Source organism: Trachemys scripta, chromosome 7, assembly GCF_013100865.1.
Source record: "Trachemys scripta elegans isolate TJP31775 chromosome 7, CAS_Tse_1.0, whole genome shotgun sequence".
Taxonomy (NCBI): Eukaryota; Metazoa; Chordata; order Testudines; family Emydidae; genus Trachemys; species Trachemys scripta.
The window spans coordinates 109,450,848-109,477,082 of record NC_048304.1 but is presented as its reverse complement, the minus strand read 5'-3'; the positions used below and the strand labels follow the sequence as shown (position 1 = coordinate 109,477,082).

Below are 26,235 nucleotides of genomic sequence, written 5' to 3'. Positions count from 1 at the left end.
TATGTATCACCTGATCAAAATTAATTGTAATTATAATTATTATTATAAAAGGGGAGCGATGACTGTTCAGAGTCCATAATACATTAACTCATCCCAAGTACAATTCAGTTAACAATTTTTGCAAACATTTAAGGTCTGTAGTGGCTCTCAACCTTCCCAGACTACTGTTCCCCTTTCAGGAGTCTGATTAGTCTGGTGAACCCCCAAGTTTCACCTCACTGAAAAACTACCTGCTTACAAAATCAGATATAAAAATACAAAAGTGTCAGAGCGCACTATCACTGAAAAATTGCTTACTTTCTCATTTTTACAATATAATTATAAATCAGTTGGAATACAAATACTGTACTTACATTTCAGTGTATGGAGCAGTATAAACAAGTCATTGTCTGTATGAAATTTTAGTTTGTACTGACTTCGCTAGTACTTTTTATGGAGCCTGTTGTAAAACTAGGCAAATATCTAGATGAGTTGATGTATCCCTGGAGGAGCTGAATGCCAACATGGGGATGTTTTTATTTTAAAATGATTCTTACATATTGAGATGAACAGGAAGCAAATGATGCAAAGACAGAATTAAATAGGTTAAAAGAAATGACATTAGAATAAAAGAAGCAAAGAGAACCAAAAATATGAGAATTGGACCAGTTCTGCAGTATTTTTTCCTATTTCTTCATAATCACCCTGTCATCTGCTACCTTGTTCAGTGTAGCATTATCCAAGTTGCCCCTACTTCTTCCTTGTCACTTTGACCATTATCCGCTATAAGGGTGAAACCGTTATGAAAAGGTCCGAGTAAAAGTTCTCTACCTCCCACATAAGAAATCTCTTTTGCTTTTCATTGAATAGAGGTTTTCTTGGTCCAGTTGTTTCCCTTTGTACACACTGGGAATAATGATACAGTGCTATTCTTGTTCCATATGCTTACGAAACATTAGCTAATTAATAGGAAGGGCTTCTGGGCTTTAGGAACTCTTTTGGCACACGTTAAGAAATGTTAGATCCATGTCAGTGAAATTATCCTGCTGTGTTTATCAAGTGTACTTGTGTGGTTAATGCATGTTCATTTAACCATTGCCTTTTCCTAACATAAGAATATTTCCTCTTAGGCTTGATAGGACTGTATGAGTGCAATCATGTAGTCAGATTGGAATCATATTCTAGGGCTTGAGAAAGCAGTGGACTTGTAACTTGGTGTTGAGAAACCTCACACTGAATTATTAAACTTCCGTCTGACATTCTTTCATAAAGATTTCGGACAGAAATAAAACTCAGCCATTGACCTTTAGAACCTTATTTGAACTGAACTTTGTCAAAAAACAACAACATAGAATGCCCCTTGAAACTTTCCAACTCCCATTCCTTCTGTGTTTGTGTAGGCGTGGCAGGGTGTGTGTGTGGGGGGGTGTCTGTACTGTACTTCTATCAATGTACTGCTTGTGTCACTTGTGTTCTCATATGGAGCTCTACTTCTCCCTGCTGCAAGTTCCCGCCCAATGGAGCTATCCTGCAGGACCTAGGTTCCCCAGGGCGGGGTTCTTCCAGCCCCAGAATCAGAGTAACACGCACGCATGCGCACACACACACACACACACACACGTGTGTCTGGGAGGATTGATTTAATCAGCACTCCCAAGCTGACCCCTTATATGTCCCTGGACTCAGTAAACTGGGTTGAGCAGTGCTTTCAAGCTGTCACCCTCATAGGCTCTTGGACTCAGCAGGCTGGATCGAACAGCACCTCCAAGCTGCCATCCTTATATGTCCCTGGTGCAGCACGTCTCTATCCCCACTTTCATGTTACAATCGTTTTGGTAGTAATGCACTTGATGAGCAAACCCCACAGGATTTTTGGGCTCTGCAGGGATCTTGTAGCTTAGGTACGAGGAGTGTTGCTGCAGAGCGAATGAGGAAACCAAAAAACACCCACGGGGAAGGGGGGAGAGAGAGAAGCAACCAGCTTAATCATGAAAGTTATTTATTGCCAGGTAATAACCATAGGGGAGCCAAACAAACAAAACAGTTATAATATTAAATCTAACTTAAATTTGATTATAAAAGTCAGGTTTAGAAAATTATAACTGATCACACAAGTTAGGGTCAGAAGGCTATACCTAGAGAGAAAGACAGAAAAGAGAGAGAGAGAAAGAGAGAGAGGGAGCTGGGTTCTCACCACTCCATGAAGCTTTAATCGATTGGGAGTCCCAGGTAGTGGTGGTAGCTGAGGGTCCGGAGTACTGGAGACAGGCAGAGCCCCCAGCATGATCAGTCAGGAGAAGATGAAGTCCCAGGGGAACTGATGCAGATTTTGGATCCAGGCATCAGAACACTTACTTGAGCATGGGTAGGAGTTTTTGTAGAGAAACAACAATGGTTCAAGGGAGAACACTAGATTTGTTTATATGTAAACAAGGGAGTATACCAAAGTTGTTTTGTTCAGGCTAGACCATGGAAGCTGATTATTCCTGGCTTTCTGCGGTGTTCCTTGGAGGGAGCTCACAATGCAATTAGGGAGCTTCACTATTTTGGATACCAATAAAGGATTTATTACTAGAATTGGTCTGAAAACTACTGAGTTGGGTGTGTGCAGGAGTGGGTTCATTGATATCTGGAGCAGAGATCATGCAGTGCTTTCCTGCTTTTCTGGTCCCAGAGTTCCATGCAGTTCTTGCCTTGGAATCTCTGTTCTCCATTCTGTATGCTAATGGTGATGCCTCCTTGTCCCATCTTTGATGCAAATGAGGCTAGGGGAGTTTCCTTAATTCTGTCATCCTTATCCCAAGAGTTTAGGTGTGTCTCCCACTGCCTTTTCATTGCTTTTTGTAAGCCTTTCTTCTGATGCAGATTTGGTTCAAGCAGAGGCTGGGTTGTGTGTGGGGGGGGTGTCTTTTGTGAGTCAGACAGGCTGGGTACTGGGCCCTGCTTCCCCAAGAACACATAGCTGCTCGGTAACATCTACATTCCCTTTTTAATGGCTGTGTGGTTTAAAACTCATGTTACAACTAATTTTAAATAGAATTTTAATCAAAATGAGGTTCCATAAATGTCAAGGTCTAGTGGTGTACTGGTGTATGCACTGATTAAATTTAGCACGACCGCCTCTGATTTAAAGCATTGAAAAGTCTTTGGCATCAACTGCAACCTATTTATCCTAGCCAGATCTATGCCTTGAAAACCAGCATTCTGATTTTCAGTGGCATTAAATAAAAATATTCCTAGCAACTCTCTTACCATTCCTAGCAACTCTCTTACCTTTCCAATTCTTGATTAGCATAGGAACAAATTGCTTGTATAGTCCTTCACCCCCAGTCCCCAATTCACTTCTCTTTTTGTTCATAATTATTTGATGCTTTCCCTATTGATTTCCTTCAAACATCTCCTGGGCAAAAACATGCTGAATTTTTGATGTTTTAAATGGAGCAAAGTTTGGTGCTACAGAGGAAACGTTGTTAAATTTTGTATAAACACTGTAAGGTCACTGCAGCTTATTTATTCAGGATCCCCAGGAGAGTGTGAGGATTGCAAATTATTGGAGGCTGAGTAAACACAATTTCTCAGTAATAAAAGATCATCTGATCACTAGTCCAGGGCCACATCTTAGAAAAGTTTACTGGCCTTGAAAACATCTGTACCAGTCTGTTAGCTATATTCCTGTCACAAGGCGCCAGTGAGCAGTGCAGCCTAGCCTGTTGTCGTGGTCTCTCCAATTAAGCCTAAATCCTATTCTGTGCTGCAGCAACGTCAGTGGTGCAGTGCCTGTGCAATTTTCTTTCCCACGCGGTTTTAGCAGCTAATTGTTATTATTTATTATAGAGGTTGTAAGCTTTTGAGCTTACACAGAGCTCTTCTTCAGGTCTTGGAAACTTACTCTGACTCTCCGACCGCACAACCCTAGTTGTCACCTACTGCCCCTCATTGGAACCCATACAGGGTATCGTCAAACAATTACAACCTATACTCATTGGGGACCCCATCCTGAAAGAAATTTTCCTGAACCCCTCTTCTGGCCTCCAAACAGCCTCTCCAAGCTCATCATCAGAAGCAAGCTCCCCACATACTAGGACACAACAACTTAAAGTGGCACCAGACCCTGCCAGAACAACAGATGCAAAACCTGCAGACACATCTCCACTGCTACAATGATCAATACCCCTCAAAACATATCTTTGAAGATCCATAGATCCTACACATGTCCATCACAATGTGTAGTGTACCTCATCCAGTGCACTAAATGCCCCAATAACAACTATAGGTATGAAATCAGACAATCACTATGCTCTCAACTGAACTCCCAAAGGAAAATTATAAAAGACAAAAACATCATATCACCTGTGGGTGAACACTTTTCACAAAGCAATCACTCTATATCTGACCGATCAATCCTCAAAGAAAACCTGCACAACACTTTCAGAAGATGAGCCTGGGAGGCTAAAGTCATAACTTTGTTTGACACTAAAATTCATTGACTGAATAGAGACACTGGATTTATGGCTTATTACAACAATCTATAACCCATTAACAATCCCTCCTAGCTCCTCCCCACCTCCACTTTCCTCCTTATGTCTGGAGAGTTGTTAACTCACCATTTTATCTTGAATGGTCCCTTGAAACATGTGTTAACTACTTATGCTAAACAATCTGATCCATCTTGTGGTTAGCTGTGACACTCTGAATAAGTTTCCCAGACCTGAAGAAGAGCTCTCTGTAAGCTCAAAAGCGTGTCTCTCTTGCCAATGGAAGTTGGTGCAATAATAGATTTAAAATTTTTATTAAAGCTGATGTTAAAAAAATTATATAATACATAGGCTGAGAAAAGGGTGTCTGCCTATCTGGGTATAGTGCTTAGATTATCCACATATTACCTCACCCACCCATTCAGTGGTAGACAATTGAGATAAACGACTAGATGACCTAGCCAAGTGATTCCTTGTTGGTATCACAAAAGGAGTGAATGTTTGGAAATGCTTTAAAGGGCTCAATCCTGCAAGATACATTCTGGCCCTGATACATCAAAGCACTTAAGCATGTGCTTAACTTTAAGCTTGCACATCATTTTGTTGGACTCAGTGAAACTACTTACATGCTTAAGTGCTTTGCTGAATCGGAGCCAGAATTCTCAACATGTTTAGGGGTCAAGCCCTAAATAGGGAAAAGGACTTTGTGGACCAGCTCAGGAAAGGCATTATGGTTTTGATACAACTCCCACTGACTTCAGTGAAAGTTGGATCAGGCCCTATATCAGTGTTTCTCAACTGGTGGGTCACAATCCCTTGGCAGGTCACAAAAGGCAATGAGGGTAGCCACAAGGCATTGCACGTGTTCTAATCTAAAGCAAAGAAAATCATACTGCCCCAGTCTACACACAACCTTACCCTTCAAGATCAAATATTCTCTGTCAACCTCTTGAAACACATACAGAAATAAGTGAAGTAAGGGGTTGCCAACCTGAACAGGTTGGGAAACACTGCCCTGCAGGTATAGGTAGAAGCATGGAATTGTGGGAGAATCAGAACCGCTAAAGTTAAAGATAAAAGGAAATGGCATAAAGCAAGCATTTTGAGCTCTGTCTGCTCACAAGATATAGGACCTTAAAAATACAATCCGCCCACACTGATTCTTCAGTCTCATGCTGCCCGATTGGCCATTGATCCAAGATTGGTTATAAGAAGTCCTGTACTTTGCAGCAGTGTGATTTCCGGTCTCTGCTTTTCTGTTGCTATCCCTATCAGTCATAATAAATACCAGCCCATAATCACAGGGTCACCATGAATAAAGTAAGGCACCAGGCTTTTCATTTCTGGAACAATAAAAACAATTTCTGAATCATCTTCATACAGTGTTTCTGATTAATATTAAATAGCCATGTCCCTCAGGACAAGCAAAGCCAGTAAAGTTTCACATCAGGATTATAGACTGATAATCAAAAGTGAGAGTAAACATTGCATATCACTGTGTTTGGAAGTATATAATGCAGCATTTTAGCTATTAAAATGAAGGAGACAAAACTCCCTTTGTATCAATATAGCTGTTTCTTTATCTCCTTTCAGTGCAAGTGGAAATTTTGATATTTATTTAACCTATTTGTTTCAGTGCAGCTATAATGTGTTATAACAACAACCTTCTATCAAATAATCGAACAATACTTCACAAACATTAATAACTGAATCCTCACAACATCCTTGTTAAGGGTTAGATATAATAATGCCCCATTTTATAGATGAGGGAACGGAGACACTGAGAAGTTAAGGCCAACTTTTTCATACTGTGATACCAGTCAGTTGTGGATACTCCACAGCTGTGAAAATTAGACCCCTAAGGCCTTGTCTACACTGCCACTTTACAACGCTGCAACTTTCTCACTCAGGGGGGTGAAAAAACACCCCCCTGAGCGCTGCAAGTTTCAGCGCTGTAAGGTGGCAGTATAGACAGTGCACCAGCGCTGGGAGCCAGGCTCTCTCCTAGCGCGGGTGCCATGACTACACAGCCAGTCTTCATGCTAGTGAAGACATACCTTCATTGAGGTGCCCAAATACAGACTTAGGTGCTTAGCTTTATGCACCAAACTTTTGGCCTAAGGGACTTGAGCAAGGTCTCATTGCAAGTCAGTGGCACAAAGGGAAAGGATCTCCTGATGCCCAGTCCTGTGCTTTAATCACTAGACCAAGCACCCTTTTTCAAACTAAATAAAAGTTTAATTGATTTAAGATTTATCAATGGTGTCAGGTTTCTTTTAATGAGATTACAGATCATCAATAATAATAAGACCTTAGTCTTTTCATTGTACTTCTAACATATAGTTCTCTTTTCATTTGCTTCTAGCTAAGGAATTCTTAGTATCCCAAATGACTGCATAAAAATCTAATTAGAGGCAGAGCTTCCTCCTGAGACTAACCTTTATGCTAATATAAAGTCAGGTTATCTCCCCAACGGTGACAACTGTTCAGCAGCATTTTAGTAGCTTTGATAGAATTCTTCCAGCTTCCAGGTGGCAAGCAGAATAGCAGTGATAAACTACAGTCATCACTTCTTATCTTGCCCTGCCACTGCCCCAACTATCTACTTCTGCTCTGTTAACTCCCCTTTACATCACAGCCACAGTCCATCTCAGGCTTTTAATATTTGCTCTTTATTTGCAGAAGTCCACAAAGTGACCAACCCTCCTTCCAAATAAATCCCCAAATCCCTGTTTCCTTGAGTAATATTAAATGCACAGAAGAGGTGATATTTTGATACTATGAATGAAAAAATCTACAGTTATTCAGTAGGGAGGTGGACAAATAATGTCGTATCAGTACCTTTTAAATGATTATTTTGGAGGGGACTACATGTTGCAGCTGGAGGGGATGATTTAGTAATCCAAGCCTCACATTCAAATCCTGGCAACTCATTCCGTACAATGGAAAATTCTGCATCCGAAGAAGTGAGGTTTTTACTCACGAAAGCTTATGCCCAAATAAATCTGTTAGTCTTTAAGGTGCCACCAGACTCTTTGTTGTTTTAATGGAAAATAGAGTTCATTACAATTTAACAGCATTGGCCTGCTAAACCGAGGGTTGTGAGTTCAATCCTTGAGGGGGCCACTTAGGGAGCTGGGGCAAAAATCTGTCTGGGGATTGGTCCTGCCTTGAGCAGGGGGTTGGACTAGATGACCTCCTGAGGTCCCTTCCAACCCTGATACTCTATGATTATATAAGGTTCCATCTGCTCTGCAGATATTAAAGATCCCAAGGCATTTTTTCTAAGAGTAAACATTTGCCCAGTGGTCTTTGGCCAGCATTTTCCTCTCTCCCCACCTGTTGCCCATTGTGCATGTGTAAAAACACACATGTATCCTGTAATCAAATAAACCCATACAAAACCTCCTTGACTTCAGGGGGTTCCCCCCACATGGATCCAATTGCAGGATAAGGGTCACAGTTTGCAAAACAGTTTGAGATTAAAGATGTGCTCTAGATGCTTTTATTATTACATTCAACTACTGAAATGCACAGTGGTTGTGAAAATATTCAGGCAGAGAGGTGTCCATATAATTCCTAATTCACTGAAAAGGTAATGAGTCCAATACATTGCTAGTCTTTGCCAGTAAGGTAAATATTGATATGTTAACTCATCCTGAGAGTTATGAAGAATATTAGATAGCCAACTCATTTTCAAAGAGTGAATATTTATCTTTATTTTAACTGACATTACTAATTTCCATTCTTTTATTTTAAACAGCCTTCTTATGTTTTATGTGAGAGATTCATTGACCTTTGTAATTTTGCTGTTACCTCTCTGGAATTTAGAAGGGCATATAGGGAACTATATTCAAAGCAGTTGCAGGCTTAGATGCACTTGCCTACAGGTATTGCTTAGAAGAAAGGAGATCTAGTCTCTTGGTATTTGAGGATAAAAGATTAATCAGCAACAAAGACCTACCACAACCTCCCCCCCCCCCCCCACACACACAAAGGGAATTTCTTTCCTATTTTATTTTTACATTACTCTATTTCTAATGTTCTTTCTTCCTTTCTCACATATTTAGTATCTGGCTGGACTTCCTTTTGTTTCTCAGCTATTGTAACAGGTGGGGAGAGACAGGGAGAAAGAGGGGGCACCAGCTTGCACCAGGGGAGGGAAAACAGGAATATGAACACTCCATTTCAGTCACAAAATAAAGGCTTCAAAGTAGAGACAAAAAGTCTTGTGCTGCCTGTGGCTCACAGTCAGTAAAGGGGAAGCTTCCCAGGCCTTGAAGTACATGAGTGGCATCTATGAGTAGTAGACCCATACAGCCTCCTCAAATTCTCAGGAGCAAGCCCTTCAGTCTCCTTCCTGCTGGGTTTATATCCTCTGGGAACAGCGCTACCTATTGACAATTACCCTTTATAACTCCATCAGGAACTTAGCAACCTAATTGGTGGGAGCTGTGGGAGCAGGGCCGGCTCTAAGCACCAGTAAAGCAAGCAGGTGCTTGGGGAGGCAAATTTGCAGGGGCGCCAGAATCCAGCATGAGAGCTGAGAACCAACAGGGAGCCCTGGGAGCTGTAGTTCCTTGGTTAGCTCCCTGCCTATAGAGCCAGCCCTGGAGCAGGGAAAGAACTATATTTCCCAGCATTCCCTCAGCCGCAGTTAACAGGAAAGGGAGGGGGAAGGAGTGTAGAACTGAAACCTCATGCTACAGCTTGCTGTAAATGAGTGAGTGTCTGGAGAGCTAGGTTCAATTCCTGACTTTGCCACAGGCTTCCTGTGTGCTGTTGAGTGACTCAGATAGGGCTTGATCCTTCACAAAGTCAAGCACCTCAGTTCCCATAGAAATTCATTACCTTTTGAGTTCTGATCTAAATTCACAAACATTTAGGGGATGGAGGTTTCATTTCCAAGAATGTTTGTAAAAAAGTTTAAATCATGCAAATGGTAGCAGGAGGAAACCTATGCAAATGTTCTCAGACTGGAAGAGTTACTTCTGGCCAGCTTGCATAGTTCTTTTTATTCCCACAAAGATTTGGACAAGTGCTTTTGATTTAATAATTTTGTGGTTTATTAGCTTTGGGTCTGTGGGTAAGGCAGCACAGCTAATGTTTCTGGGGTATGTATTTTTCTGGAGCATGGGCATTTTAAAAATTGGATGTATGTGTTGATTATAATAAATAAATACAGAAATAAATATGAATAGTGGACAAATTCCTCAAACTCCTGACAAGTTTACAGGTAATTTTCAAATGGCAATGGATGCCTCTTGTTTATAAAGTTTAGGTTATTGAGTCAAGGAACAGAAAAAATAACATGGAGAAACTTTTTAAAAAGCATTTAAGTGACTTAGGAGCCTGACTTTCAATGAGGCTTAGACTGCTAAACCATTTAGAAACTTTTGAAAAATTTTACCTCATGTGACTCATCATGTGGCAGGAAATGCAAATATCAAGTACAGTTACTAATTTATGAATAAGTCATAGTGCATGTGAGTAGACCATGTGGTATCCTATTGAAGTCAATGATTCCCTGCACTACACATTTCCACCAGTTATTAGGTGAACAACTGCAAATTGCAACCAGTTCTTGGACTATTTGTGAACAGAAAAAATAAAGAAGAATTCATCAGAAGAATTATTCGCAAGAAATAATCTGATGAGCTCTAGTCATAGATTCCAAAACAAGAAGGGACCATTGTGACCATCTAGTCTGACCTCCTGTATAACACAGGCCATAGAATGTCCCCAAAATCATTCTTAGATCATATCTTTTAGAAAAACATCCAATCTTGATTTTAAAATGGTCAGTGATCCACGATGACCCATGGTAAATTGTTCCAATTGTTAAAAACTTATGCCTTATTTCCAGTCTGAGTATGTGTAGCTGCAAGTTCCATGCACTAGGTCATATTATACCTTTTTCTGCTAAACTGAAGAGTCCAAGTTCCACATGTAGATACTTACTCCCCAATCTAGTCACCCCTTAACCTTCCCTCTGTTAAGTTAAATAGATAAACTCAAGGAGTTTAATCACTATGAGGCATGTTTTCTAATCCTCTAATCATTCTCCTGGCCCTTCTTTGAACCCTTTCCAATTTATCAACATCCTTTTTGAATTGTGGACACCAGAACTGGGCACAGTATTCCAGCAGCAGTCACACCAGTGCCAAATTCAGAAGTAAAATAACCTTTCTACTCCTACTTGAGATTCCCCTGTTGATGTATCCAAGGTATCGCATCAACTCTTTTGGCCGCCGTGTCATACTGGGTGTTTATGTTCACCACGACCCTCAAATCCTTTTCAGGGTCGCTACTTCCCAGGATAGAGTCCCCCATATGCTAAATATGGCTTACATTCTTTGTTCTTCAATGTAAACATTTACATTTAGCCATCCTAAAACATGCAGTCTCTGTCCCTAGGTGACACAGTTAATATTTGGGTAGCAGAAGCCACACATTACAAGTTTAGTAGACTTTGGGCTCTTTTTGATCTCTCTCTGCCTTTGCACTCACTGTCACTCTCCTGAGATGTTTTCCTGCTTGCTGTTCTACTTTTATCAACACTCTTTCTGATCCCAGAAACTTTTTGATGTCCCTGGTTCCTTATGACTTCACACTGCTGAATGCCAACACATATAAAACTTAGACCTGCCTTGAGTGCAGGGGACTAGACTAGATGACCTCTCGAGGTACCTTCCAGTTCTGTGATTCTATGATTGCAGATACCCTATGCAGTCAATTTGAAAGAATAAAAGGTTATGATTCAAAGAGCAGCCCTAGTCCTTATTTGTGGTTTTTAATGCCAGTGGCAGTGGTTACAGTGGAGGCACAATTCCCAGATTCCTTGTGGATATTTTTGTGATGCCCATAGGAAGTTTGGTTAATTCTGTATCCCTGGATGGTTTTTATTGACAACATTATTTAGGACAAACATTTTAAAACCTAATATCTAGCTTTAGGCTCTTAAATCCATAATTAGGCACCTACATACAAGTGGTTTCAGTTTTAGAAGTCCCGCGCACCTTAAATCAAATTGAAGTCAATAGGGACTGTTGGTGCTCAGTGCCTTTGAAAATCAGACCACTTTTATTTAGGTGCTTAAATGCCAATTTAGGAGCGGATTGGTTAGACCATAAAGCTGGGACTTTCCAAGAAGCCTAAGTGAACTTGGCACCCAATTTCAGTTGAATTTTAATGAGATTAGGGTGTCAAACTCCTTTAGGCTTCTTCAAATATCCCAAGGGCTTGATCCAAGCCAGTGGGAGTCTTTCCATTCACTTAAGGCTTTGACTCAAGCTGTTATGTTTTAACATTTTGTCTTTTTGTCTGTTAGACTATTACTAACAAATGTTATACATTTTCCCAAACCTATAAAAGTACGGAAAGGGAGGGAAAGAGGAAAGCAAAGTAAATCCTATATTCGCTCATAAGAATAAAGTGTAAACTTTCTAAGTTACAACCCAGGAAACATGAGATTTTCTTTATTCAAGGATGGATGTGGCTATGTTTTGATTTATGATACAAAGTATCCATTTTTCTTTGTGTAAGACCTGGCAAAAAAGATTATAGCCATCTATTACTAATATACATACACATCCAAACTTGTGGTAGCTTATGAATAGTAATAGACTGCACTATCAAACCGGACCAAGGGACATAAATCATTCATTATCAGGAAACTTAGGAAACCAGTGTATCCACATGATTGTTTAATAGGACATATGCATTCAAAGCTAGTGAATTCTTAGATCCTGTTGCCCACCGGTGATGTGAACAAGTATGAAAAATAATTGGTCTTTCTATACAAAAATGTGATTTTTTTTTCCTGGTACAGTCTCTTTTTTTTCATTCCCTCTCATTCTATTGTTTCTTTCTTTATTGCTCACACAACAACATCCACTTCTGCTTCCTTTTGTTCAGTTATGATTTTTTTAATTGATTCTTGTTCAATTTCAGCAAATTGCTTTCCTTTTTGTTCATTATGTTCCAATGCAGTACTTGACCATATTTCATAGAAACAATTAAAGGGAAGCAAGATATTCATAAACAAATTTAATAAGCTATGTGGACACAGCATTGTTATTATGAAATATATCATTATAATTGTTGGTTAAGTGCTGAGACAAAATTAAATCTGTCCTTAGAAGATTACAAAGATTTTGGAAGCTTAATAATTAGAAAATTCAGTTATGATTCCGACTAGAGCCAAAATATGCTAACATTATTTATTATAATTTGTTCTCCTTTGCATATGTAGTACTTTGCATTGTTTTTAAGGGGGTTAATTTTTATGCCTTAATATGTATTTGCAGTGTGGTTGGGTGTTGATTCCCATGAGAACTATACATTTGTTTTTCTTTACATTTGTTTAACTTCTCAAACAAATGTTTAATGAATACTTTTTGGTTTTAAGAGGAAAAAAGGAGACAGAAGACAAAGAAGCAGAAAGCCCCCAAACCTTTAATTGTGCTGTCGTTTGTTCATATACCCAAATGTGTGTTTATATAAATGTGTGGTCTAATGTGACACATTTCAAGAAGTGCACTAATGCTCATACAACTAGATGCACTGCACTGAAGCATCAATGCACATGTATCCATTGGTCTTCATATGGAAATGCATCAAGGCCTAGAGTAGACATATCAAAGAGTGTGTCTATGCTTCAAGGCGTTCCTTGGCGTGTCTGTCTTTTCCAATGCCTTGAAACACATCCTTGAGTCAGTGAGACCACCAGATACACTGGGGAAGGTGTCATTTAAGATGTGACATTCACTGAAATTCTAGCAGTAGCTTTTGTTTCATTGTTTGGCTATCCAAACGCATGTGCTTGTCTATATATGTATGACTGGATAAGCACTCTCAGGAGCAATCCTTGCCCTCCCCATGCCACTCCACTTTTACAACCAGGGGTGTGAAGTGCATTAGATATAGTAGAACTGTGATTCTTGGTGGCCTTCAACTTTCCCAGAATGACTCGCATGACCATACTGGTATCCTTTCCAAACCGTATAGAACGCCCTCAGCTGAGAATGCTTTACCTCCAACTCTCATGCATTTTGTCTTTGACTCTGCCTAGTATAGAGAAGTTTACTTCTCCAGATTGGCCACTGATGGAGACATAATCCCTGATATACTCATAGCAGCCTGCTGAGGAGGCAGGCAGCCACAGTCTGCACAAGCTGGCACCTTTGCATATTTTCAACATTCAGGCTCAGATGCGGTGAGTTACAGTAATCCAGCGTGGGCATGACTTGCATATGCATCACTGTGGCCAGATCCGCAGTCCAGTGGGAGGGTGTCATTTCCTACAGAGCTGTGGGTGTGGAAAGGTTTTTTTCACCACTGAGAGGAGGTCTTCATTGGAGCTGAGAGGTGCGAGTCCTGTTTTGCATAGATGTACCTATGATAGCTCTGCGTGAGCTAGCCCTTAAAAATAGCTGCAACTATGGTGGCATGTGCAGCCACTTGGGCTAGCTGCCCCCAAAACAATCCAGTCCTAAACCCCTGGCTACGTTCTCAGGCGGCTAGCCCAAGTCGCTGGCTGTGCTGCTGTGATCACACTACCATTTTTAGGTACTATATTGAGCAAAGCTAGCATGGGTATGTCTACACGAGCTGGAAATCACACCTTCCAGCTCAAATGTAGACATACCCTGAATCTACCTGATAGTTGGCTTAACAATGTGTCAAACTGAACCCAAAAGCTTCGTTCCGCTTTGATGAATGGTCTGTGTGTGCGCGCGTACGCACGTATGTTTTCAACAGACAGGAGGACAGGGGCCTGGCTAGTTATCTGAATTTCTTTCACAACCACTAAGCAGCAGCGTTGTATCACAATTAGAGCTTCTTAACTGATCTTTTTCAACAGTAGCACAGCTAGGGTTACCATACGTCCGGATTTCCTCGAACATGTCCGGCTTTTTGGTACTCGAATCCCCATCCGGGGGGAATTGCCAAAAAGCCGACCATGTCCGGGGAAATAGGGAGGCAGCATAAGCCAGGGTCTGCCCGGCCCCAGCACAACCCGTCGGGTCCGCAGCGCAGCCCAGCCGCCCGGCTACATTGTAGTGAGCTCGGGCGGGGGAAGGGGGGCGCAGCCGCAGAAGGCGGCGAAGGGGCCGCTGCTGCACCCGGAGGCCGGGCGGACCGCACGCCCCAGCCGAGCCCACAGGACCATGGGGATGCCGGGCCCAGCCAGTGGCTCAGGCTTCCCTCGCGGGCGGGGACTCCCTGGCCACTGGGGAACCCTTCCTGCGGCCCCGTCACCCCGCGCGGCAGGAAGGAGGCTGTGGCGCGGGGCAGGAGTGCGGTGTGTGCCGGGGCTGCAGGGACCCACGCTGCCCCGGTCGCCGCTGAGCATCCGAAGCCCCCGCCAGGCAGAGGCTGCTGGGTAAGCCGAGGAGCAGGGCAGACGGGGGCACAGAGGCTGCAGGGGCGGGGGGGTGCAGGGGCTGCAGGGCGAGTGGGGAGCAGGGGGCACAGAGGCTGCAGGGACGTGCAGAGGCTGCAGGGCGAGGAGGGGCAGGGGGGTGCAGGGGCAGGGGGATGCAGGGGCAGGGCAGGCGGGGGGCGCAGAGGCTGCAGGGGTGGGGGGTGCAGGGGCTGCAGGGCTAGTGGGGAGCAGGGGGCACAGAGGCTGCCGGGGCAGGCGGGGGTGCAGGGGCTGCAGGGCGCGTGGGGAGCAGGGAAGCACTTAGCAACCCCCAACCAAGATCAGAGCGGGAGGGATGAGGGGGAATGCGGGGTGCTCAGAGGAGGGGCAGAGTTGGGGCCAGGACTTTGGGGAAGGGGTTGGAATGGGGGCGGAGAAGGGATGGGGTTGGGGTGGGGCCGGGGAAGGGGCGGAGCCGGGGACGGGACTGGGACCCCGTGGAGTGTCCTCTTTTTTAAATGTTTGAATATGGTAACCCTAGCAAAGCGTGTATTTCTCAAAGAGGACTGCACACGTGTGTAGCACATGAGGAGTCAGAAGTTCTCAAACATAGCCAGACTTGAGTTATCTGAACACAGAAAAATCATCTGTAAAATATTTTTACAACAAAAATCTTCTTCTTCTTAATCTGTTTAGCTCAAACAGTGAAATGGTATCTTAACAGACTTGATTAGGCCCTACCTAACCAACAAGAAAATTATTGTATGGAAAGTGTGTGTGGTGTTTATTTTAATCGTAGGGTGTCATTTGTCCCTTTGAAAATCTCCCACTGAATCTATATAAAATCTTTGTCTTAACAGAGAACTTTTAAAATCTGACTTGAAGCAATTTTTGTACAGCTGATAAATTCAAAAGAAAATAAAATTTGCTGGAAACAATTATTTAACCCCTTTCTTTAAAGCAAAACAAAACAAAAAAGCATTTTTTTAGAATGTCCTTTATTTGCCAGTTATCCTACAGGGGGGGAAAAAAAATCACCAGGCTCATGAGAAAGTGTGTTGTTTTTTCTAGACCCAGCAGATTTCCTTTTTTTAGGAAGTAACCTAAAGGGAGAAGTTTTAGTATTTCTAACCTTTTTAATGTTCTTGGGTTTATTGAACTTGATAATAGAACTAGCAGAATCCTAAAATCATTGCTATGATTCATTTAAATGGCATAGTGTTCGCAGCCCTTTGAGAGAGTTTCTGGTTTTCTAAAGTATCAGCATTATTTCATTTAGTTTTTGGCCCAGACTCGTAAATGGGGCTCAATCTATTCTGTGCCACAAATTTGTAAATATTCTAGATTTCTAGTCGCGCTTTTAAAAGAATTTGTGTGGTAGTGGGGAAGAAAACAAGAAAAGAGGATTCAGCCAACAAATTAAGGTGTTTTTTTTTTTCTTTTTGCATATATTATTTGACAGCCTTTATTGTATCGGGCTTTCTTGTAGCCTTAGTCATGATATTGACAAGAAGTTTCAGGTGGATTTCTGAAGGAGCTCTGAGACCTGGATGAGATTTTCTGTTTCAGAAGACTTGTGTTCCTATGGCCCAGATTTACAAAGGTATGCAGATAGATGCCCGATTGGACTTACAAAAGTGACTAAGCAAGGTAGGTGCCTAACTTCCATTGACTTCAATTGGAGTTAGGCGCTTAAGCACTTTTGTACATCCCACTAGGCATGTAAATACTTCTATAAATGTGGCCCTACATTATTTTAGACTATCCCATTTCCTTCCAAGTCTTGCTTTTCTTAGTTGGTTCACATCCCCACCTCCACCTGCATTCCCCAATTGTAAGATAAACATCCTCTCTTCCTCTTGAATTTTTCCATCTTTCTAGCATCTCACTTTTGCCTTAAGATGAAGAGGTCAGAGGACATGGAGGAATGATATTAGACTGACATTTTGCAAGAGCTACAAATACATCTAGACCTCCAGGTTGTCCCCAAAGTTCCAGAGGACATTTCTACCCAATTAAAGTATTCAGACTCTAAAAGACAACCAATCAAAGTTATCTGAACAAGAGAGAAGGGACTTACTAGCTTGACTTCACTAATAGCTCTTTCCATTTTCAAAGGATGGACACTGTCACTTGTCCATATTCCAAATCTAAAGAGCTCGCCAGCTGGGTCTTTTTTAGGGGAAAAGTGTCTTTTGGAAAAGATGTTTTGTAAAGATTATCCTCTTTTTTCTGTCAATGGGAGAAATTCTCTTCATTGTATCTTTCTATCTGCCTAATGACTATAGGACTACTAGTTTTTGAACCCCAAACTTTGTATCCCGAGACTTGAAATTTGGATGCTATGACTTTTATCAATTAGTGTTTTTCTTTTTCTGTACATGGCACCTTCTTCCCATGGTATCCTGTTCTAGTGTTGTACCTTGAGCAGAAAATAATGGTAATTTATCCCCTTGAGTGCAGTTTAAGATACTCTTTAAAAAGATGCAGTTCATGCAATTTTCAGAAACATTTTGCTGAGTGTATATGTGTGAAGGTTATATAACTGTAACAGTGGTGTAGGGTGGCAATATGTGTGGATGATTAATGGCTGTAGTGTCCTAATTAGTTTGGGGGAGGGGGTTCGGCAAGGCTATTATTTCAATATCCATAATCTTTTTGAACTGGAAAAAATATCTTTTATTGTTATGTTTAGTTTTACAGAGTTTTTGGATCCATTCCAGAGAGTTATCCAGCCAGAAGAAATCTGGCTTTATAAAAATCCTTTGGTACAATCAGACAACATACCTACACGCCTCATGTTTGTAAGTACCAGAGATTTAATGGATCATTTGACAGCTTTATGAACTGTAAACTAAACACACTTTCATTTGATAACAGGAAAACTTGTGTAACTATAGCCTGTTCTTTAGGTTCTGATTATGATAAGATTCAAAACTATGTAAGCCTGAACTTATTTATAATATGAGAAATGTTACAGAGCATGCTTAGAAAAAACAAAACGAGCCGTGCAGGAGGAGCAGAAGCACCGTATTCTGAATTCTATATTGATGGTGCAGATTCAGATTTAAGCAAGAGTTCATTAATGGATGTGAAGAATGATAGGCTCCTAAATTAGGTGTCTGGGCACTTTTGAAAATCCCACTAGGCATCTATCTGCATCTTTAGGCACCTAACTACCTTTCTTAGTGCCCGAAGGCACCTTTGAAAATGTTCCCCCAAATCTCTACATTGTGATTGGCTCATGTTCACAGCCCCTTTGTGCTAGTTTTCCGTGAACAGTCAAGGGGTCAATGGGAGATGAGGGTTCCCAGTATATCACAGAATCAGGCTCTAAAGCATCCTAGCACTAACCTGACATGACAGTGCTATTGTTCACCCTGTCAAGCCCAGCAGAGTTCATATGCACATGCAGGAATGGTTTTAAGCTAGTGGGAGCAACTAATATCAAGGTACCTTTACAATACTAGTTCTCAGCACTTATTATGGAGAGATACTGCACTTATTTAAATAAGGCCCTGGCACTGAGTACCCTCATCATACCAGTTACCTCCACATACAGAGCATATATTTTTAGAAGTTAGTGGATATCATTCTATGAGTGGAGGGGCTAGATGGTGACTGGCAGTACCAAAGACTGAGGTGAGGTGGGACTCGGGGGTTGGGGGTTCCCTGGGGAGGGGAGACCCAGCGAGACTGCGGGCTACTGCAGGGGGCAGAACCCCAAGAGAAGGGGCACCGGAGTCCGGGAGGGACACCGGGGCCAGTGGCTAGGCGAGACACAGGCCTGCAGAGGGCCCTCTGGAGGCTGGCGAGCTAATTCCCTGGATGACCAGCAGGAGGCGCCGCAGGGTGAGTCATCGCCCCGCTACAGGTTGGTAAATAGCAGGGATGTAAGGGAGGTATATTTGATCCTTATCTTTCACCTACCCCAAATGCCAGTTTTTGGCATACTGTATGGCAGCTGAAAGCTCCAATGCAGCTGTGAGTCAGTAACCTGACCATGAGTCAGTAACCGTGTGCTCGGATTGGCTTAGACTATTCCACTCAGTAAAAGGCAGCCCCCCTGTGAGTGACTCCTTGAATTAAGAAACTATAGATAATTTCTAATTGGCTTGGTCTTATTTCTTTAATTAAAACAAAAACCACACACGCACACACACATCTGTTATTTGCTTTCATAATTTAAGGTGCTTCCTGTTACCAGCACCATAAACCAATTTTTAAATGAATTTCCAAACAAAGAATTGTTTAGCATTTGTTACAAAGTCCTACGTTTAGAACACCGGGAGATTTTAAAGTCAAGAGGAAAGACATGAATAGTCTAGCTCCAGACTCAAATTAGGCTAAATCTTCATGTTGGCAAAGGGGAAGAACTGGAAGGGACTTCTTCACTGTTCTGTTTCTTCATAGACAGGCATGCCTGGTACTATTCATGGCTGACCCTGCAAAGTGCTGAATACCCTCAGCTCCCACTGAAGGTTGATGGAGTGCCCCTCCCAGGAACTGCTCAGCACAGCATCATGTGGCTTAAGGCATTTACACAGTCCATCACATCTGCTAACAGTTTAATAAGACAATTATGTTCTTTACTCAGTACCAGGTGTTTGCTTAGGTGGATTTCACTCTAGTTTCTATACTATAGAAAAATATACGTTCCTCCTTCCTCAATCAATGGTTCTCAACCTGCAGCCCCTGGGCCATTTGTGGCCCAATCAGCACAAAGCTGCAGCCCATGTGACATCCTCAGGGCCATACAGGTAGCGTTGGATGTGGCCCACATAATGCATTGTGGGCCACATATGCAGCCCACAATGGTAAATGGGTTGAGAACCACTGGATCATAGCCTGACCAACACATGTGGATGCTTCCCTGCTTGAGCTCCTGAACCTTGGTCCCAGCCGCTAAACATGCTAGCCAATGGGGCTAAGCTGGTGTGGTGCAGGAGAGGTAGTATTCTGGTATGGGTAAGAAGCAGATTATTACCCCCCTGGAATAAGGGGAGAGTATGACTCCTTCTCCACGCTGCTTCCAGGACTATACTGCCCTTTACACAGGGCCGAGAGTGAACATACAATCTAGCCCTAAATCATTAAAAAATGCTGTCAAGCAATAAAACAGCACGCAAGTGAAAAATCTGTATTTTTCAGCATGCAAATTAAATCTTGTGTGCCAGTGGATTTTATTGAAGTAATCAGAGACAACAACAAGTGCTTTTCTGGGGGATTTGTGCAACTAGCATTTATCTTTAGGCTGACAAGATGAATAATGAATGTGCTAGACTTTTACTGGTCTCACCCATCAAAGCAATATTAGAAGATTTCACTGTAGGAAAAGAAAATGATACTGAATCATGAGGGGGATGTTATTATCTAGACCCTTACAACATATATTATATATTATAGACGTGAGCCCTGCATGGGTCTATTGTGGAAGAAAAAGGGAATCTCTTGTAGGTCAGGCTTAGCTTATACATATATTACACTGATGAGTAAATTGACCTCCTAACATAAGAACGGCCATACTGGGGCAGACCAGTTGTTCATCTAGCCTATTATCCGTTCTTCCAACAGTGGCTGGTACCAGATGCTTGAGAGGGAATGAACGGAACAGGGAAATTATCATATGATCCATCCCCTGACGCCAGGCCCAGTTTATGGCAGTCAGACATTTCGGGACAGCCAGAGCATGGGGTTATCAATTGATGTTTTCAAATGAGCAATAACAGCCAACACAATGAGTTGCAAATGTGAACAGTTCTGAATCTCCATCACAAATCCATCAGTTTGTTAAAAATATATGAAAATCTGCACTGTTACCAGATGGATTGTACAACATTTTGGATTTAGTTTCTGTTTTACTTCTATCCTTTGTTGATATCTTCTGCTGCTCCTGCCTGTTCAAAAGATTTCTAACTCCCTTGTTGCAGCTGTATAAGCTATAACTCTGTCAATGAGGCTATAGTTTGACATGTTCTTCAAGAACGGAAGATAGATTTTTTTGGGGGGAGGGGGGAGGAAATCCTTCCTTTTAAAAATAATAATAATTCTAGATTTTACCCTACCCATTTTTTTCACTGTCTCTGATAACAGGGTTTAATTTCCTTTTTCAGAGAGAGAGAGAGGGAGATATTTGCAAGCCTAGGGTACAAGAAATAAAGTCCATTCTTAGCACTGTATTCCGCCACCAATCCACACAGGAGATTGAACTGGAACGAAAAATGTTCTGCACAAAAATTGATGGCAAGCTTAATAAAATGTAAAAATAGGGAGCCATCCCCCACCCTCAATTTCACCCGTATTATTCACTCAAGTCAACAGGGTTGCATGGATGCAAGAGAGTGGAATGTGGAGCAGGATATATTATAACAGCAGTAAATCCTTTGCACTTTTATATAGCTCACTACCTCTTATGATTCAAAAGAGCTTAATATTGGCTCTGAGCATTGGGTATTATTTCCGTTTTTCAGAAGGGTGAACTAGGATGCAGAATCCTCTTTGTCCTGGTTCCCCAAATCTCCATCAATTTCTCCATCTTTTATTTAAATGGGACTACTCGAGGAATAAGCTACTACTCGGTGTAAATAACGGTAGCACAATCTGGCCCAGGTTAAATGGCTTGCCCAAGCTAGCATGGCAGATAAATCAGTATCATAATGTACAGTTTAATTTTCAGGTTCTCTAAAACATCCCAGGCAGCTTATTTTCACTTTTCTCTGCTATACAATATAATTAACTCCCTGCAGTAGCAGAGCTGGATGAGTAGCATCCCTGCTGAAGGACATTCCTCAGAAGAATCTAGACTGCGGCTTTACAATCAAGCATTTATTGCAACGTGATCCATCAGCCAAAGGCCAAATTATTTCTTTAATGGGAGTGTCATTAAGGTCCATGGGAGTCATGCACATGCATCCAAGGTAGATTTTGACTGGAAGTTCCTTTGCCAGACAAGAATGGCACAAAATATGCTGTACCTTGCTCCCCTAGAGTTTAGTTGTGGATGTTTGGGAGCTGTTTCCCCCCCCACCCCCCCATTTTTGCCCAAGATTAAGCAACCTGCCATTGGCTCCACTCCAGTACACTTGTTCCGTACATGAAAGAATCATAAGACTCAGGTCCCCTAATGCTTCAGTAAAGTCAGCTCAATGCTCTTTTGCAGATTTTGGAAAAAATATTAAGAAAAGATTTAAGCACCCCCAAGCTTTGAAAAAGTTTGTGCTGGATTCTCCTACCTGTATTCACACTGAGTAGTATCTTACTCCACAAGTGGTCCTATTGAAGTGAATGGGTTTTCTTATGAAGAAAAAGCACTATTCAACACAAGAACATCAAGGACTGAATATGAGGGTTTTTTTAACCTGAGGTAGTAGTAAAGTATGGCAGCCAAATTCCAACATGAATGGATTTTGTGAGATTTGTGATAAGTATGGTGGGATATGTGTCGGACTATGTGTTTCACAGCAGTGAGCCCATGCATTTCCAAGTATTTAATCCCTAGATTGTAAAGTGACCCATAGTCCTGTTTATGGAAGCCAGGAAAAGGACATTTTTGGATATATGAAGCAAGTTAGCACAGTGAGTTCAGTTAGAAGTATTTTTTCTGTTAGGAATCTGTACAGAGGAAAACATTAGATCAGCAAAATAGTAACTTGGCCATTTGCTTTTGTGCACCGCCAGTTACATATGCTAAATAGTTCATTCTTTTCAAACTACAGTATATTTCTGGCGAGTTGTTTACCAAGGATTTTAACTGTGACCAGCCTGCATGAAAAACAGCACAAATAATGCATCTGTCTGACATGCTTTGTCACTTCCTTTGTCAATAGCCCCACTGATGAAATTGGGTTCAATGGGATTACCAACGTACTGAGATTCTTCTTAATACAAGGGTGGGGGAATCAGGTCCAATACTATTTTCTAGTGTCTAATTTGCAAATTCTAGTCCAGACCCTACAGGCACTTAAGCACATGAGCAACTTTACTCAATAAAATTACCTACTTGCTTCTTTGTTTGCAGGCTTAGGGTCTACAACCTGACATGTTTTACTCTATTAAACATTACATTGTTGTGCATGATATATGTGTTTCTTAATAGATCAGAAAGGTGAAGAACTTGCTTATCCATTTTTAGAAAACAAACAAAGAGATGTAGTTGTTGGCAATACTGAGTCATGATCTTTATGCACTATTCTTTTTCATTTACAAAACTGACACTTTAAATGTAGCTCCAAGTAATTACAAATCAATTATAACCCACAATTAGGTTACAATTTTTAAGTATATTCATTGCCCTCTAGTGACAGATATAAATCGTCCCACTTTGCTCAAGGTCAGGAGTTCGATAAAGATTATTCAGCCATCCAGTCTAAATGGCACTAACTGGAACTAATTATTAATCTGTGGGGATAACAGGGAGTTGATGCTCTCATACGTGATTATTTGTTATCTCTCCCAGGCAATTTCATTCCTCACGCCACTGGCTGTCATTTTTGTGGTGAAAATAATCCGGCGGACAGACAAGACTGAAATTAAAGAAGCCTTCCTAGGTAAAGTAGATTGATTTTTAAGATGACAAGTGCATAAGAGTTCCTACTGGTGATTGTTCTAATTAGTATTCCAAGCCCTGAAAAATTTGTGGGTGAAATGCTGGTTCCACTGAAGTCAAGGAAATCTTTAAAAAAAAAATCTCTCTTTTACATACATTCCTAAGCCTATGAGTTCCATGCTTTGTTTCTACATTCTACTGATCAAATCAGATTGTGGTCCTTGCTGGGTAATGAAACTCAGCTGAGATCTTTCTAATGTTGATTGGCTATAATCTGTGGCAGTCACTCCTTTCTCTCTATGCCACAGTGAATTCCTGTTTATTTCCAGGTGCAATTTAAGGCAGTGGTGTTAATTTTTAAAGCTCTCTGTGGTCCCCTATTGACTACAATAAGGGACCTTCAAATTGTCTCTGTACGCAAAAGAACTTTTGCCAACAGACTATGGTTTCAAACATTTGGAGCTTAGTGGCAGGGTATTTGTAGTGAAGAGTCCATGACTGGAATTCTTTCCCTTTTTGTTGGTGAAGCAGAGCTTGAGTTTGTTGATTTTCAGCTCATAGGCTAAGACCCATATATTTGCCCAGACTTTTGCCTGTGCTAGACTGGATATAGAGGGTATTAATGCTAAAATCAATTTTTGGAAGAGTGGAATTCTCTTTGAGTTTGTTCATCTATTCTGGTGTTATATCAGCTTGAGAAAAGATCTTAGAGATTGTTTTTTGATGCTGCCAGTACTTGACAGTTTGTTGTTAAATTTATCATAAGCGATGTTTTATTGATGGAAAATGTATTTAAGTAGGCGGGGGGACATGCATTTATACATATAAAAACATATAGTCATGGTGCTGATTTTCATTCTGTCTCTCTCATTTCAAAAGCAAAGGAGCTCTGTCTCTGTCTCCATGGTTTGTTCTCCCTCCATGGCTCAGGGATACTTTAGATTAGTATTCTCTATTTCTCTTCCCTTCCCCCCCCCATTTCGGACTGCCATTACCATTAGTCCTACAATGCCCAGATAATAATAATAATAAAAAAAATCCTCAAAACCCAATCACACGAGACACCACAATTTTAATGTTTTACAAAATAGCTCATTGTCCAATATTTGCATAAATTCGGACCTTTTGTGGACCGGTCATATTGAACGAGATAAATCAGACTCAAAATGGACATGATCTTCAGCTGGTGTAGATCCACTGACTTCGATGATGCTATGCTGATTTACACCAGATGAGGATCTGGCCCATTGCATTCTGCCCACAAAAAATAAGGAATTCTTATTCTATAGCTGTTATTTTCTTTTGGAACTCTTTGATTCTGCATGGAAAAATGTTTGAATGTAGAGGACGGAAATGCTGGTTTTGATTCTCCACTGCTTTGCCCCTTGTGTTGCCATTAACATACATGTTAACTGAATGCAGGTCTTAGTTCTCGACCCACTTACACCAATGGTAGCATTTTATAGCCAGATTCCACTCACTTTGCATAGACGTAAATGGCAACACAAGATGGAAGGCTGTGTGGATAATTTCATGGAGGTTAAGTCCATTAATAGGCTACTAGCCAGGATGGGTAAGGAATGGTGTTCCTAGCCTCTGTTTGTCAGAAGGTGGAGATGGATGGCAGGAGAGAGATCACTTGATCATTACCTGTTAGGTTCATTCCCTCTGGGGCACCTGGCATTGGCCACTGTCGGTAGACAGGATACTGAGCTAGATGGACCTTTGGTCTGACCCAGTACGGCCATTCTTATGTTCTTATGTGTGGATAATCATAAGAACATAAGAATGGCCGTAGGGTAATCAAACTTAAAGAGCTCAGAGGAACCCCCTCTAGCCTTAGGTTCAAAGTTACAGCAAACAGAGGTAAACACCCTAGTAAAAGGTACATTTACAAGTTGAGAAAACAAAGATAAAACTAACACGCCTTGCCTGGCTGTTTATTTATAAGTTTGAAATATGAGACACTTGTTCAGAAAGATTTGGAAAGTATGGATTGATGTCTGGTCCCTCTCAGTCCCAAGAGCGAACAACCACCAAAACAAAGAGCACAAAGAAAAACCTGAGCTTCTTAACCCTTTACAGGTAAAAGGATTTTGGAGTCTCTGGCCAGGAGGGATTTTATAGTATTGTACACAGGAGGGCTGTTACCCTTCCCTTTATAGTTATAACAACATTTAATTAGAAAGTTCCTCATTTATTATTAATTATTATTATTTATGTCAGCACTATAGCTGGTTGGAAAACAGGAATATTTTTCATTATCCTTTTGCAAAACGTATTGTTCCTTTTTTTCCTTTGGCACAACAGAATCAGACCAGGATTATTACCCTGTTCTGCAGTTTACTCTCAGCCAAAACAAGAAAAGAAACAATGGGGTTATTAAAATCTTTCAGCTATACTGAAGAATCCAATTTCAATCTGTGAAAAGTTTCAGTTCATAAATCAAACGCTGTAATACTAGAATTTATAACTTGTTACTTACGTTGTTGTTCTTTGTTCATTTTGTTTTTTAGCTGTTTCCTTGGCTCTCGCTCTGAATGGAGTCTGCACAAATACTATTAAATTAATAGTGGGGAGGTAAGTCTTGTCATGTTCTAAGTGATGTCTTAAACTGTCAAATTAAGATTGTCTGTCTATAATCCATTTTAATATAAAGACTAAGCAAGGCTCCAGAACACATTGGATTTGCAGAGATTCCTGTTACCCTGTCCTCACTCCTGGAAAGTATGGTGCATATCTTCATTATGACAGGTTTCAGAGTAGCAGCCGTGGTAGTCTGTATCCGCAAAAAGAAGAGGAGTACTTGTGGCACCTTAGAGACTAAGAAATTTATTTGAGCATAAGCTTTCGTGGGCTACAGCCCA

At 41.3% G+C, this 26,235-nt stretch overlaps 1 protein-coding gene across 2 annotated transcripts in view; it reads left to right on the top strand.

Moving 5' to 3' along the window:
* The window catches only part of PLPP4 (phospholipid phosphatase 4), a 96,200-nt gene that overhangs the window by 17,160 nt on the left and 52,805 nt on the right, over positions 1-26,235 (top strand). The window contains exons 2-4 of one of the 2 annotated variants that reach the window (XM_034777245.1): positions 17,519-17,627; positions 23,279-23,369; positions 25,885-25,948. In XM_034777245.1, the coding sequence (XP_034633136.1) occupies positions 17,519-17,627; positions 23,279-23,369; positions 25,885-25,948 (264 nt within the window). Of the gene's footprint in view, positions 1-17,518; positions 17,628-23,278; positions 23,370-25,883; positions 25,949-26,235 lie in introns of those variants that run through there. The other variant, XM_034777246.1, reaches the window with a different exon arrangement.